The sequence below is a fragment of the Pipistrellus hanaki genome (assembly GCF_964339955.1).
Source record: "Pipistrellus hanaki genome assembly, chromosome: 5".
NCBI lineage: Eukaryota > Metazoa > Chordata > Mammalia > Chiroptera > Vespertilionidae > Pipistrellus > Pipistrellus hanaki.
In genome coordinates this window covers 29,443,355-29,457,019 of record NC_140507.1, presented here as the reverse complement: position 1 = coordinate 29,457,019, position 13,665 = coordinate 29,443,355, and the positions used below count along the sequence as shown (strand labels likewise).

Here is a 13,665-nt window from a genome sequence, read left to right as displayed (position 1 = left end):
TCCTGTGTTGTTGTTTTTTTTATAGCGAAACTGCCCCTGGCTTTCAACCAACTTAAGAAGTCCGGTTTAGTTGGACACTTAGAATTATTTCAGTGCTGTTTTAGCTTAAAAGAGGATGAGTCTTCCCAACCTTGGGTAAAGCATCCTTTCCTCCCTCTTGTAATGAACTTTGCAAAAATGTCCTTGAATTCCTTCCACTGTTGGACGATGTGAACAATAACAGGTGCCGGCAGACACCTTTGCCTCAAGGCGCCAAGATTCTGCAGTTGGCAAGGGAGAAGGTGGGGCTCAGGAATCTCCCTGGCCTTGGCATCTCCCCCGGGGTGCGCGGAGCCCGCCGGCCTGCTGCGCCTTTAAGGTCCGCTGGGGGCGTGCTGTCGGCGGGACTGGAGGCCGGGCTGGGCGTCGCCGGCCGCGGGGAGCTCCGCTGTCCTCCTCCGGGCGCCCCTCCCGGGGCCACGCCCCTCACACATTGAATGGGCACCGGCCCGGCCCGGCGGGCGCATTGCCGCGGCCCCGGCCATGGGCAGCTTCCAGCTGGAAGACTTCGCGGCGGGCTGGATCGGAGGTGAGTCCGATGGGAGGGACACCCCCCAAGAGGTGTGTGTGCTTTCGGGAGACCCCCGGGTCCGAGAGACAGAAAGAGGGGAGCCGGGCGCCGCGTGGGCCGAGTTTACACCCCGGGACGCACGGGGTACTCTCCGCGCGCGCCACCTGCCGCGGGGAGCGCCAGCTGCCGGCACTCGGGATCTTGAGTTCCCCACGGGCGGCCCGCCGGAACTCCGCGAGCCTCACCGAGGTTCACCTGGGCTCCCGAGTTGCCTCCAAGTTAGGGTCCGGGAGCTCGTCCGGTAATGATTAAGCCGGCAGCCAATGGAGCGTCTCGGCGCGCGCACACCCTTTGGTGGCCCGGCGCGCACCTGAATTTGGGGACGTGGCTCGCAGGAGCTTGTGGGTGAGGGTGGCGCTTGGCCTCTGGCCCTTGCGCAGAAGGGGAAGCCCCACGGCGTGACCAGGCGGGTCCCAGGGGGTGCCCCTGCTGGAGGGAGCAGATAGTAGGAACCCTTCCCCTCTTCAGCCGCTGTCAGCTGTCAGAGCCCCCCTCCTGGCTCTATGGTCCCTGGTACCAGTACCGCTGCAGGAGCCGCTCTCTGCTGGGCCTGAGATGGGGTTGCTTGCTCAGGAGGTTCATCCATATCCTTCTCCATTCTTCTCTTCCCAATAGGTCTATCCCCCCATTTCTCAGATGTAAGTGGGAATGGGGGGTGGGGATGGGGGTTGAGGGACTTCCTGCAAAATATCTTCCTTGTAGTCCCTTCTAAGAGGACCATCTACAAAGGGATGTGGCAAATGCAGCTCTTCCCCAAAGATAAGATAAAATATTGAGGTGCTGAGGCAGAGGCTATGGTGTGTGTGTGGGCCACCAAGCATTCTAAGAATGGAGGAGACTAGGAGATTTGAAAGGGGGGGAGAGGGAGGGGGGTAACCACGCAACAGGCCAGGTAGCATCCCAGGTCCTTGCCCTTCCGGCACCCCCTCCCGCCTAGCAGGCATCTACTCTGCCCCCCACTGATGGCTGCAGGACTCCAGCTCTTACCAGCCTGAGCAGAGGTGGCTCCTTTCTCAATGGGCGGTGGACAGTTCTAAGCTGACACAGGTCTCTCGGGTTGGCTGAGACCCGCCCTTCCTCGGGGCTGCACCTGAGGCTCTCTGGACAACCCTTCAGCCATCCCAAGGGGAAGCTTTCCCTCCACCGCTTCCGCTTCCTTCGCAGCCAGACACCTTCAGCGGGGCTGCCTGTGGCTTGGGGTAGAAACCCCCTGGAGGTTAACGCTGTCAGAGGAGCTCAAAGACTCTGCTGACCTGGAGACCCTCCCCAGGGTACACAGCCAGTAGTGGAGTGCCCTTTATTCTGTAAATGTCTGTATTTTGTTGATTATGGGAACCCCTTTCACGTCCTGCTGGATTCAGGGTTCCGGTTCAGGGTTCGGGTTCCTTCCGGAGAAGGGCCACACGCAAGTTAAAGAGAGACTAGAAGAAATTTAATTTGGGATACATGGGTGGGGGGGGGGGGGCAGGCGGGAGCCTACCTCTAGTGGGAGGCCTGCCCCTAGGCTCTGGCCTTGCTATCCCTTTTATTGAGACTCTGGGATACACCCATTACCCTTAAGCAGGTTTGGGATACACTCATAGTGCTTAGGCAGTAATACCTAAGATTATCAGTAAGGATTTACTTGATTACAAGATGGGGAAGTTGCCTCAGTTACCATTGTCTCAATTAGATAGGGAGTGGTTGGCTCTGATTTTCAGAGCTTTAAGTTTGACCAGCTTTTCTATTAGTGAGACAATGGTCAGTTTCTGGCAGTTGATATTAACTTTTTTTTTTCCTTCCATGAAATGGTGAGTGTAGTAACAGTGAATACTTAGTAGGTACCAGATGCTAAGTGTTCTGTGTATATTTTAAAAACAACTTTAAGGTTATTTTACATATTATAAAGTTAATCAATTTCAAGTATACAATTCAGTGATTAATAACTTCAAGTTGTGAGCCCATTACCATAAATTAGTTTGGGAACTTTTTCATCCCATGTGAGATCCGTATGCCCATTTACAGTTAAACCCATCCCCTCCTTTACCCTCTGGGAAACCACAAATCTACTTTCTGGCTCTATAAATTAGTCTTTTTTGTTGTGGGGTCAAACCCTGGGTTCAAAATAAGACCACCGGAGGCTGATTAATTAATTTTTTTAAAAAAAGCATGCAAGGATTTATTGAACTGGCCAGGACAGCCGAGAGCACCACATGCAGGTAGTCTCCACAGGACTGCACCGTTTCAGGGGTAGGCAATTTCTTTTAAAGGTTTAAACCACAAGAATTTACCTTTTGTTCCTAAATCCTAAAGACTAAATTCTAAAGACTGGGGTCCGCCCGCAGGGTTGGTTCCCAGTCACATCCTGCTGGACATTGGAATGTGGCCCTATCTTGCAATAGCAATAACACAGAAGCAGAGCTCAGCGGTTAGACTCTAAAGGTTATCTACAGTTTCTATCCCTGAAGCTACTGAGTCAGTGGGAATCAATCTCCTGTGGTCCTGGTCCCAGGCAAGGGAAAATTGCCTTAGCTTCCAGGTCTCCACCTGGAAGCTGAGGTAAGTATTCCGTTTTTAATCAGGCAGGAGACAGACTTAGCAGGGTTAAAATTCAAACAGCAGTTTTTACCAAAGTATGATTGCCACTATATTTCATTTTCTGGACACTTTATATTAATGGAACCAAAAATATGTGGTCTCTTGTGTGTCTGTTGATATATATTTCTTTAAAATTCCAATTCCAACTAGAGGCCTGATGCACAAAAATTAATTCGTGCAAGAGTAGGCCTTCCTTCCCCTAGCTGCTGGCACCTGGACCCAAGCTTCCCTCCTCTGACACCCTGGACCTGGGCTGGCTTTCCTCAGGCCACCTGCAGGCACCCAGGACCCGGGATGGCTTCATCAGGAAGGATGTCTGGAATGAGGTCGGAAGATGTCTGGTCTAATTAGCATATTACCCTTTTATTATTTTAGATGCGGTAGCTACGGTAATTCCATCCCCATTTTACGGATGAGGACACACAGAGAAATTCAGTGGCTTGCCCAAGGCCAATGTATGGTGTGAGCACTGGAATAACCTAGGCAGTCTGGCACCAGGGCCATTTCAACCCCTGTGCTTGTCCGTGCTGTTTTCTTTCTTAATGAGCTCGCATGATAAAATGTCACCTTTACATCCTTCACATTTTGTTTGAAATTTTACTGGTCTGTGAAGTCCCAAGGCCTGGTAGTCTGACTTCTTATATTGGATCTCTACTTTCAGGTGGCAGGTTAATGAACAGGGAGATGCTGGCCCAAGGCTGGGTCTGGGGCGTCGTCCTGAGCGATGCCTCTAGTGTAGGATGCACTCACTGGGAGAGGGAGCAGCTGGAGCCAGAGGACCAGACTCCATCCTTCCCTGCTGGGAAGCGTTCATGTGGAGTGAATTTACCAGCTCCCAGCTGCCCATCAGCTTTCTGCCTCTGCCCAGTTCTGTGGGAAGCAGAGGCTGAGGGGTCAGGAGGTCACCAAGAGCTGATTTTTTTCCCCTGTAAATATCTCATATTTCAGTACCCATTTACCTATTTCACCTGGTGAGCAGAGACACTTGCTAACAGAGACACTTTTTTCCTCATCACTGTCATGGAGGATTTGTCTTAGAAAAACGGCTCCTGTTTCAATCTCATCTACATGACCTCAGGGTAACCTTCCCTCCAAAATGGTTCCAGACTTGTGAATGTGTGGGGGTAGGCATTTTCCTGTGAAAAGACCCAGAGTATCCACCACCTTTTCAAAGAGGCCTTCTCTAAAAATAAAAATTAAAATAAAAATTAAAATTAAATCAAGAGCAGCAGCATCTCTTTTTGAATGTCCTGGAAGTGCTAGGCTCTCTGCTGGTGCTTACATCCATAACCTCGTTTTGCTCTTACACTGGGACTGTGAAGTAGGTGCTGATATTATTCCAACCTACACAGCTTAAGTTTAAGTAACTGAAAAGTCTCTGGGTTTTCTCTTCACATCCTCCCCCTTTATTGAGATGAATTTACATAAAATTAGCCATTTTACAGTGTGCGATTCAGCGGCATCTAGTACATTCACAGTGCCGCGTAACCAGCCCCTCTGTCTAGTTCCAGAGCATTTCCTCATGCCCAGAGAAGTCCCTGGACCCTTGCTGTCACTCCCAGTTCCCCTCCCCCAAGCCCTGGCAATTGCCAAACTGCTTTCTGTCTCTATGGACTTACTGTTCTGGATAATTCATATAAATGGAATCAGTCTGGCCTCTTTCATTTTCATAATGTTTTCAACATTCATCCACACTGTGACCTGTGTCAGCTCTTCATTCCCAGTTATAGCTAACAACACTCCATTGTATGGATAGACCACATTTTGTTTATCCATTCATCCAGTGATGGGCAGGTGGGCTGTTTCCACCTGCTGGCCATTGTGGATAGTGCTGCCATGAGCATGTGCCCACTTGTACTTGTTTGAGTGCCTGTTTTCATTTCTTTTGGATATTTACCTAGGTGTGGAATGGCTGGGTCATCTGGTAATTCAAGACTTTTTGAGGAACTGCCAAACTCCCACAGTGGCTGCACCATTTTTTTATATTTCTTTTTTATTTTTACTTAAGCTTTATTTTTTTAATATATTTTTATTGATTTCAGAGAGGAAGGGAGAGGGAGAGAGAGATAAATACATCAATAATAAGAGAGAACCACCTATTGATCAGCTGCCTCCTGCGTGTCCCCACTGAGGATCGAGCCCGTGACCTCCTACTTTATAGGTCAACGCTCAACCACTGAGCCACGCAGGCCAGGCATGACCCATTTTATATTTCCACCAGCAATGTGTGAGGGTCCTAATGTCTCCATATACTCAATGACACTTATTTCCCTCCTCTTTGGTTTAAATGGTAGCTATCCTAGTGGGTGTGGAGGGGGGTCTCGCTATGGTTCTGATTTGCATTTCTCTAATGACTAAGGCTGTGGACCATCTTGTCTTGTGCTTGTTGGCCATTTGCATCTCTTCTTTGGAGAAATGTTTCTTCAAGTCCTTTGCTCATTTAAGGTGTAAGAGTTCTTTACATATTCTGGCTATAGGTTTTTATGAAACATGTGATTTGTAAATATTTCCCCACATTCTGTAGGTTGATGTCATTTTCTTTTGAAAAAACATATATATTTTATTGATTTTTACAGAGAGGAAGGGAAAGAGATAGAGAGTTAGAAACATCGATGAGAGAGAAACATCTATCAGCTGCCTCGTGCACATGCCCTACTGGGGATGTGCCCACAACCAAGGTACATGCCCTTGACCGGAATTGAACCTGGGACCCTTCAGTCCGAAGGCTGACACTCTAGCCACTGAGCCAAACCGGTTAGGGCTGATATCATTTTCTCAATAGTATCTTTTGATGTACAAAAGTTTAAAGTTTTCATGATGTTCAATTTATTTTTTTTTCCATTTGTTACTTGTGCCTTTGGTGTCATATCTAAGATCATGAAGATTTTTCCCTGTGTTTATTATGTGGCTTTTATAGTTTCAAAGTTTCCATTTAGGTCTTTGTTTTGTTTTGAGTTAATTTTTTAATATGGTATAGTATTATAGTGTGTCTAACTTCATTCTTTTGCATGTAAATACCCAGTTATCCCAACACCTTCACCGCCCTTTGTCGGGGATGGGGAGAGTGCTCTTGTGCTCTTGTTTCTTAGGGCAGAACCGGGTTTTACTCCACTTTTTCTCTGCCTTCCTCCATGCCTTGGCCAGTGCCTAGCACATGGCGAGGCCTCTCCGGTGAGTGGGCATTGATAGGATAAGTGAATGTAAGTGCCTGAGCTCGCTGTCCTATCCCAAGAGCCAGCAAGTGCAAGTGCAGGGCTGAGTGACCAGGTCTTCTTCTTCAATCCACAGGTGCAGCCAGTGTCATTGTGGGCTACCCTCTGGACACGGTCAAGGTACGATGGCCCTGCTCACCATTACCTCTCGGGAAGGGCCTGGAGTGAGTCTGCCCGCCGTGTCTGGTCCCGTCTCCAGCCCACGGCAGGCTCTCTGTGCCAGTTCACGGGGGTGTGGTGCCAGGAGGCCTGGTTTGGAATGGCTCTACCCTCAGTGCTTGGCAGTGATTTTGTTTTGATGAACGGCTCGTTTCTGCCTTTCAGTTCCCATGAACTGTGGGCATGGGGGAAGGCATTGGTGAATGTCCTATAAAGCCCCTGGGAACCAAGGAACCAGGAAAGACTTCAGGTGTGACTTAGCCTCTGAGCCCCACATGAAAGGCTGGGTTCTAGGTGATTAGGAATGGCACTGAGCTGGGGACACTTCATGGGGCGTACCTGGGAAAGACCGGTGTGGCCATTTGGCTAACATACCAGGTTTCTGACAGCAGCTGTGGGGCTGAAGCCAGGACAGGGAGGTCGGCACACAGCCCTCAGAGGCCTTGGGTGTCAGGGGAGGACTCTGGACCCGGGTTGGGAAGGGGAAACCATTATAAGCGGAGGGAGCTCACATGGTATGAGGACTCTGGAGCCAGCAGGGCCATCTGGCATGGGGTCACTCAGCCCCTAGGTCCACAGATGGAGAAGCTGGCTCAGAAAGGGAAGGGCTGGCCCCAGGCCACAGAGCAAGAAGTGAGATACTACAAAGAAGCACTTGTTAAAAAATATTTATTTCAGAGAGGAAGAGAGAGAAACATTAATGATGAGAGAATCATTGATTAGCTGCCTCCTGCAAACTGCACACTGGGGATAGAGCCTGCAACCCAGACATGTGCCCTGACTGGGACTTGAACCATGACCTCCTGGTTCATAGGTTGATGCTCAACCACTAGTAATGCCGGCCAGGCAGGAGCATTTTTTTATATATATATATAAACAAAAGCCAAGTTTATTTGTTCATTTCTTGCATTTGAAGTACTCCTCAATGACATCCTTTGCCTGAGACTCTTTGCCATAGTCCTTAACCACCACACAACCTCAGCCAACCGCTGTATGGGATTTCCCTCTCTGTCGACTTTACAGAGGCCACCATTCCTCTAGTTTCTTGTCCTCAACCTTAATTAGGGTGATTTGGTGATGTAACAGCCTCATCACAGCTGGATGCAAGTACACAAAGGTGGGCCTGGCGCTTGTCTAAGGCTCTGTCAGCTCCGCGAATTCTGCGCGTGTGGTGTTTCTCCTTTTTCCGTGTCCCGCACAGAAAAATGACAGGTTCCTGAGTGGAGGAGCTGGGGATGAAGAAATTAGAGAAAGAAAAAGACAAGAGGCAGAAATAGATTCATAAATCTGGGCGCTAGGTGGGCGCCATCTCTCTGATAGAGAGACAGTCACACTCACCACAGACTACACAGCATATTTATTGGCTTCCAAAGGGGAGTTTATGGTCAAAAGGAGTTTTGGGTGTGCCCAGATCCTATTCATCAAGATCTGGGTTAGCTCCTCATTTTTTGGTACAAGATTTAGCATATCAAGATCTGGGTAAGTCAAGGTTCTATTTGTTCCTCATTTCAAGCACATGGATAAAGATAAGAAATCAGTACTGATAACAGGATTCTGCCAGTGCCCTCAGGCTCAGCTGATAAGCATTAAAAGAATGAGTGCCTGGCTCCCTGTGTGTGCCAGGCCTTCGTGGGTGGATGAGGGCGGTCTTTAGTACCTCTTGCAGAGCAGTATTAATGTCCATCACCCCTCCAGCAGCCATGCCTGCCTCTGCCATGCCGGTAGGTTATGGGTAGAGCAGAATCTTGAACACACCCAAGCCTCTGCCTCAGTGTACTCCGTGGCGGCAGGGAAAGAGGAAGAGCATTGTTTGACTCCACTCCCACCCCTACCACCTGTTCCCGGTGGTGAGCAGGACCGAGAGGGAGCGTGGCCACTAACAGTGACATCCAGATCCAAATGCAAAGCTCTGCTTGGGTCACACACACAGAGGAGCCTCGCAGGTCCTTCTCACAGGGCAGCTGCCCTCTGCATTCCCCCCTCCCCCCCCTGTGTGGCAGTGGCCCCCTCCTAGGTCAGGACCCGGGCTTGCTACCCCCCTTTCTTTAAAAAAAATATATATCTTATTAATTTTTTACAGAGAGGAAGAGAGAGGGATAGAGAGTCAGAAACATTGATGAGGGAGAAACATTGATCAGCTGCCTCTTGCACACCCCCTTACTGGAGATGTGCTCACAACCAAGGTACATGCCCCCAACCGGAATCGAGCCTGGGACCTTTCAGTCCGCAAGCCAACACTCTTATCCACTGAGCCAAACTGGTTCCAGCCTGCTCCCCTTTTGATGGGAGGTTAGTCTACTTGTCTTAAGTCGTGGAAGATATTTCTTGGCTCCTCGTGTTCCTTATATGGGCTCTGCCTTTTGCTCACACATCCACCACTTTGTGTGGGCACCGTGGGGATGGCAAGGCCTTGGTGTTGGACCAAGCTAGTGCAGGCCCTGCCCTGTGGGCCTTCCAGCCACGCTCCTAATGCAGGTGCGCTCTGCACCTCCTGGGAGAGTGTCCTTCCCTTGCCCCGGGCTGGCCAGGGGCAGGTGGGCCTTGTTGGAGCCTCCATCCCCCCTTGCATAGGCATGTCTGGCACATGTCACCTGAAAAGGCTGGAGCTCTCCTCCTCTCTTCACTCTGTCCCCTGAGCATCTGGGGAGAAAGGGGGGTGACCCTTTCTGATTCGTAAAAGCCAGTCTCTGCTCAGCCTGAGAACCTCCCCGCTGGGTGCCACCTGGTGATGCCAGCTTACTGGCCAGCGTCTGGGTCTAGTCCGGGGTGTGTGTGTGTGTGTGTGTGTGTGTGTGTGTGTGTGTGTCTCAGGGCCATTTCGCCCCAGAACATCCTCCTCCTTTTCTCTGGCTGACATTTTCTCTAGATTCCCTTCCATTGACAAAGGTCTGGGCAGAGCTTCAGAGTCAGAATAGCCTGAGTGCAGTCCAGCCTCCCCACCTCCTCTCCTGGGACCAGGGCACAGCATGTAACCTCCCTGAGCTTTGGTGTCCTCATCTGTGAAATGGGCAGAAAGCACGGAGGGTAGAGCAGTGAGTGGGCCATAGGCTGGCCCATGGGAGAGCCAAGCTAGGAGACTTACCTGGGTGCTGAGTTGGTCAAAGTCTCCTTGCCCCGCCTGCAGCTTCCTTGTCACCGCTGTTTGAGGACAGTGGGGCTGAGGTCAGGATGGCTCTTAGCACAGCGGATACATTTACTGTTTATGCTGATGCAGTGTGTACCAGGGCAAGGGAACCTGCAGCCGAGGTACATGCCCTTGACCAGCAATTGAACCTGAGACCCTTCGGTCTGAGGGCTGATGTTCTAACTACTGAGCAAACCCGGCCAGGGCAGGAAGTATTGTAATGGGGAATTATAGGTCACACCTCTTAAAAGAAGTAGAACCCTCTGAGACTAGGAGAGGGGGCACCCTGGGCACTTTCACAAGCTTATTTGGACCCTCTGTGCCCTCATGAAGCCCCTGGGCATCACAACCAGCCCCCATTCGAGGACACCAGGCCTTCCACAGTGCACAGGGGCCAGGAGCGAGGGCCTACTTGGCTCCAGGACAAGAGGGCAGTAGGAGTGGCCCTGCCCCAGAGGGGCATGCAAACAAAACCCTAAGCAAACAGGCAAACAGATGACATCATAGCAACACTGAAGCTCAGACCAAAAAGAGGAGCAGCTGCTGGAGAAAGAGCCTTTCGGGGGAAGAACAGAGGTGGAAAGTTCTGGAGGCGGAAAGAACCGATGCTCCAGGAAAGTGATGTGCACAGTGGGGCGGAGGCAAGGGATGGAGGCAATAGCAGGGTGGGATGCGAGGCAGGTTTGGGCGCTCACCCAGGCTTGCTGGGTGCTGGCTAACCACATGGAACCCATTCTAAGTTGACAGGAGGCCCCTGGACAGCCATAGCAGCAGTGACACAATCCATGAGACCGTCAGAGGTCAGCCTGACTGTGTCAGGAGGGGGGTGGGGGAAGCAGGGGCCATGGCGGGACCAGGCATCACCCTGGGGAGAGAGGAAGGGCTCTGGAGGTGAGAAGAGCTGATCACTTCCCGGGTATATTGGGAGGGCAGAGTGACAGACAGAGCCACAGCACCAGTTAGCTTTTTGTACCCGAGGCAGGGGTCAGATGTCCCCCAACGAGCATCGTGTTTGCTCCACAAACACCTTTCTTCTTCCCCTGGACCAGGAGAAGGTCTGCATGGGACACCCAGAGGAGGACGGGGCCAGGCTGTCCAGGACCGAGCCCAGACCTCCCTCCTGCCGGGGTCACGGTGGGCAGGGCCTTCCTGCCGGGGGCCCCAGTGCTGGACGCTCAGCATCTCTCCCTGGCCTCACCCCCTTGCCTCTCTCTGCAGACTCGCCTGCAGGCCGGCGTGGGCTATGGGAACACCTTCAGCTGCATCCGCACGGTGTACAAGAAGGAGAGCGTAAGTGCCCCTTGGACAGGCGGGTGCCTCCCTCAGAATGGGGTGAAGCCCACCCAGGCCCGACACACCCTCTGTCAACAGGACTTCACGTTGGGCGGGGGAGGCCCATCTGTTCCCACTCATCACAGTTAGCTCAGTTTTCCCTGATCAGCTCACCCCACCCAACCCTGCCACCTGGTGTGAGGCTGTGGGAGACAAAACCTGGTTTTGTGTGGCCGCCTTGGAGAAATTCACCCCAGTGTGGAAAATACCTGCAAGAAACAGGGTGACTTGTCAGGTTTTCGAAACCGAGTGAGTGGCTGGTACCATGTGCTCACAGGCTTCCTTTCCTCCAGCCAGAGCCAGGCGTCCCGCCATCACACGCCAGCCGCTGGCCTGAACCGCAGCTCGAGGCCTTTCTCCCTGTCTTTGCAAAGGGGAAAGCTTGAATAATGTTTTACAGAAGATGCGTCAGGTGCCCTCCTTGAGAATTATTGGATGCTTTAGGCCTCTTTGGGGGAATTTAAAATAAACTTTAAAATTTAGGGTGACATGACCTGTTGATTTAAAGCAACAGCCAGGTATTAACCCCAGAGGTCAAGTCCCGGGCTTGTCTTGGAGTCACCAGAAACGTGGCCCCGTGGTTGACCAGTGTCCACGTGGGACGTGCCCTGGAGCTGGGGGGCCTCCGCCCGCTCCTGGAGCCTTTCCTCAGACACGCTTGGTCTGAGGAGAGGCTCCAGGTGCGGGCAGAGGCCCACTTACCCACTAGGCCACATTTCTGTGTCAGGGTTTCTATCTCCCTGATCGGCTGCTCTAGAACTGGATGGGTCCTACCAGCCTGGTACTAGCTGTTCCAGGGCAATGCGCAATCCTGGGAAGCGGTTGTTGATTCTCCCAGTTGGCACACGTCCCCCAAGTGTCTGCCAGCGGTGTCAGCTCCAGGGTTTCTGTGGGGACCATGGCTGTTCCTCTGAGACACAGAAGCTCAGGGCTCAGCAATGCCAGAGGTGACCTGAGGAAGAGGGGAAGCAGGTGTGTGTGTGTGTGTGTGTGTGTGTGTGTGTGTGTGTGTTGCACATGTGAACAAACATGCATGTGTGGGGTGTCTTATCTCTGGCACATAGGGTGCAGGCACGCGTTTGGGATTAGCAGGTCTGCCTGTGGCCTGGGTTTGTGCCACGGCTGCCAGGATTTTCGCCTTGGGTGTGGGGTGGGGCTCGGATGCGGCCTGACTCCTCCCAGGCCGTCGGATTTCCGGTGTCCGAGGAGCAGCCGTGCTGTTATCCGAGCTCACAGTCTGAAGTACCTCTCCACAGCCCCAGTGTCCTGCCTATGGGTTTTCCTGGGGCTCTCTCCTTGAGCTGCTCTTCTGAGACACCCCTGCTCAGGGGCACCCCAATGCAGGCTGGCCCAGGTGTCCCTGGGGGCTGTGGGACCTCTTCTTAGCCCCTCCCCACAGCTTCGCACATTATGGTTTAATTTGTCCATCCAGATTCACCCCTCCCCACTCCGCCCCCTGAACTCGGTGAAGCTTTCCTTCTTATTGTTGGCCCCAGGGCCCGGCATGCGCCTGGCAAGTGCCCGGAGAATGTTTTTTGTGGGAGTGGCAGATGAGAAGAGTGTGTGCGATGCTTGGCAAGCCCACTTACCCATTAGTGCTCCACGACCCCCTCGGACACGGCCCAAGACGACTGCCACTCCCTTCCTGTCACCTCAGCATCCAGAGGCAAATACTGGGGACAGGCCCGGGTCACACCCTCTGTCCACAAGACTTCACGCAGAAGCCCGTTTCTCCTCAGGGCAGGAATGTCCTCACCGCCCATCTCCTTTCACATCAGCATCCGCCTGTGTCCTCTTCACGGGCACCTGGCTTTCTGTCTCCCCATCAGCCTGCAGGCTGCGTGCGGGAGGGCGGGTCTGTGCCCGGGACACTGGGGAGCTTGGCACCCTGCTGTGGTTCTCACGCTTCCTCTCCCCACAGGTGTTCGGCTTCTTCAAGGGCATGTCCTTCCCCCTGGCCAGCATCGCCGTGTACAACTCGGTGGTGTTTGGGGTCTTCAGTAACACGCAGAGGTTCCTCAGCCAGCACCGCAGCAGGGAGCCAGAGGCCGGCCCGTCCCGCAACCTGTCAGACCTGATCCTGGCCAGCATGGTGGCCGGCGTGGTGTCCGTCGGACTGGGCACGCCCGTGGACCTCATCAAGATCCGCCTGCAGATGCAAACACAGCCGTTTCGGGAAAGTAAGAGGCCTGGGAGGGGCCTGGTGTCTGGGAGGGGCCTCATGTGTCTGATTTGGGGTGCGGGGATAACACCCTTTCTATTGAGCGGGGCGTCTACGTGGTCATGTCATCATCCGTAATTATTATTCCTTTGCCTAGGGTAGAAACTCCTGTGGTTACATATTTACCACATGCTGGGCACTGCGGAGAGCTGTTTGTGTTCTCTTAATTCGTCTGTCTGTGAGGCAGGTGCTATTACCCTTTCCATTTACAGAGGAGAAAACCGAGGCTCCCAGAGGGCAAGGCACTAATTCAGACACACGCCTAATCTCTGAGTGAGGACCAGCTAGGCAATTTGCAGCTCCAGGTGAAAAAGGAAAATGTGGGATCCTTGCTCAAAATCATTAAGAATTAGAAAAGGGCGCCGGGACCGGTTTGGCTCAATGGATAGAGCGTCGGCTTGGGGACTGAAGGGTCCCGGGTTCGATTCCG

The 13,665-nt window shown here is 52.4% G+C and overlaps 1 protein-coding gene and 1 pseudogene across 3 annotated transcripts in view; one reads left to right on the top strand and one right to left on the bottom strand.

Moving 5' to 3' along the window:
- Positions 1-507: 507 nt before the first annotated feature.
- SLC25A48 (solute carrier family 25 member 48) overlaps positions 508-13,665 on the top strand; it is a 46,482-nt gene continuing 33,324 nt past the window's right edge. For both annotated transcript variants that reach the window (XM_084886516.1, XM_084886517.1), the window contains exons 1-4: positions 508-568; positions 6,476-6,519; positions 10,901-10,972; positions 12,936-13,194. In XM_084886516.1, coding sequence (XP_084742642.1) covers positions 523-568; positions 6,476-6,519; positions 10,901-10,972; positions 12,936-13,194 — 421 coding nt within the window. In that variant the 5' untranslated portion in view covers positions 508-522. The remainder of the gene's footprint in view (positions 569-6,475; positions 6,520-10,900; positions 10,973-12,935; positions 13,195-13,665) is intronic.
- LOC311623922 (small ribosomal subunit protein eS12-like) lies at positions 7,414-8,459 on the bottom strand (annotated as a pseudogene). The gene is made up of 2 exons: positions 8,184-8,459; positions 7,414-7,718 (listed from the first exon to the last, which is right to left on the bottom strand). The product of its transcript is annotated as a small ribosomal subunit protein eS12-like (transcript).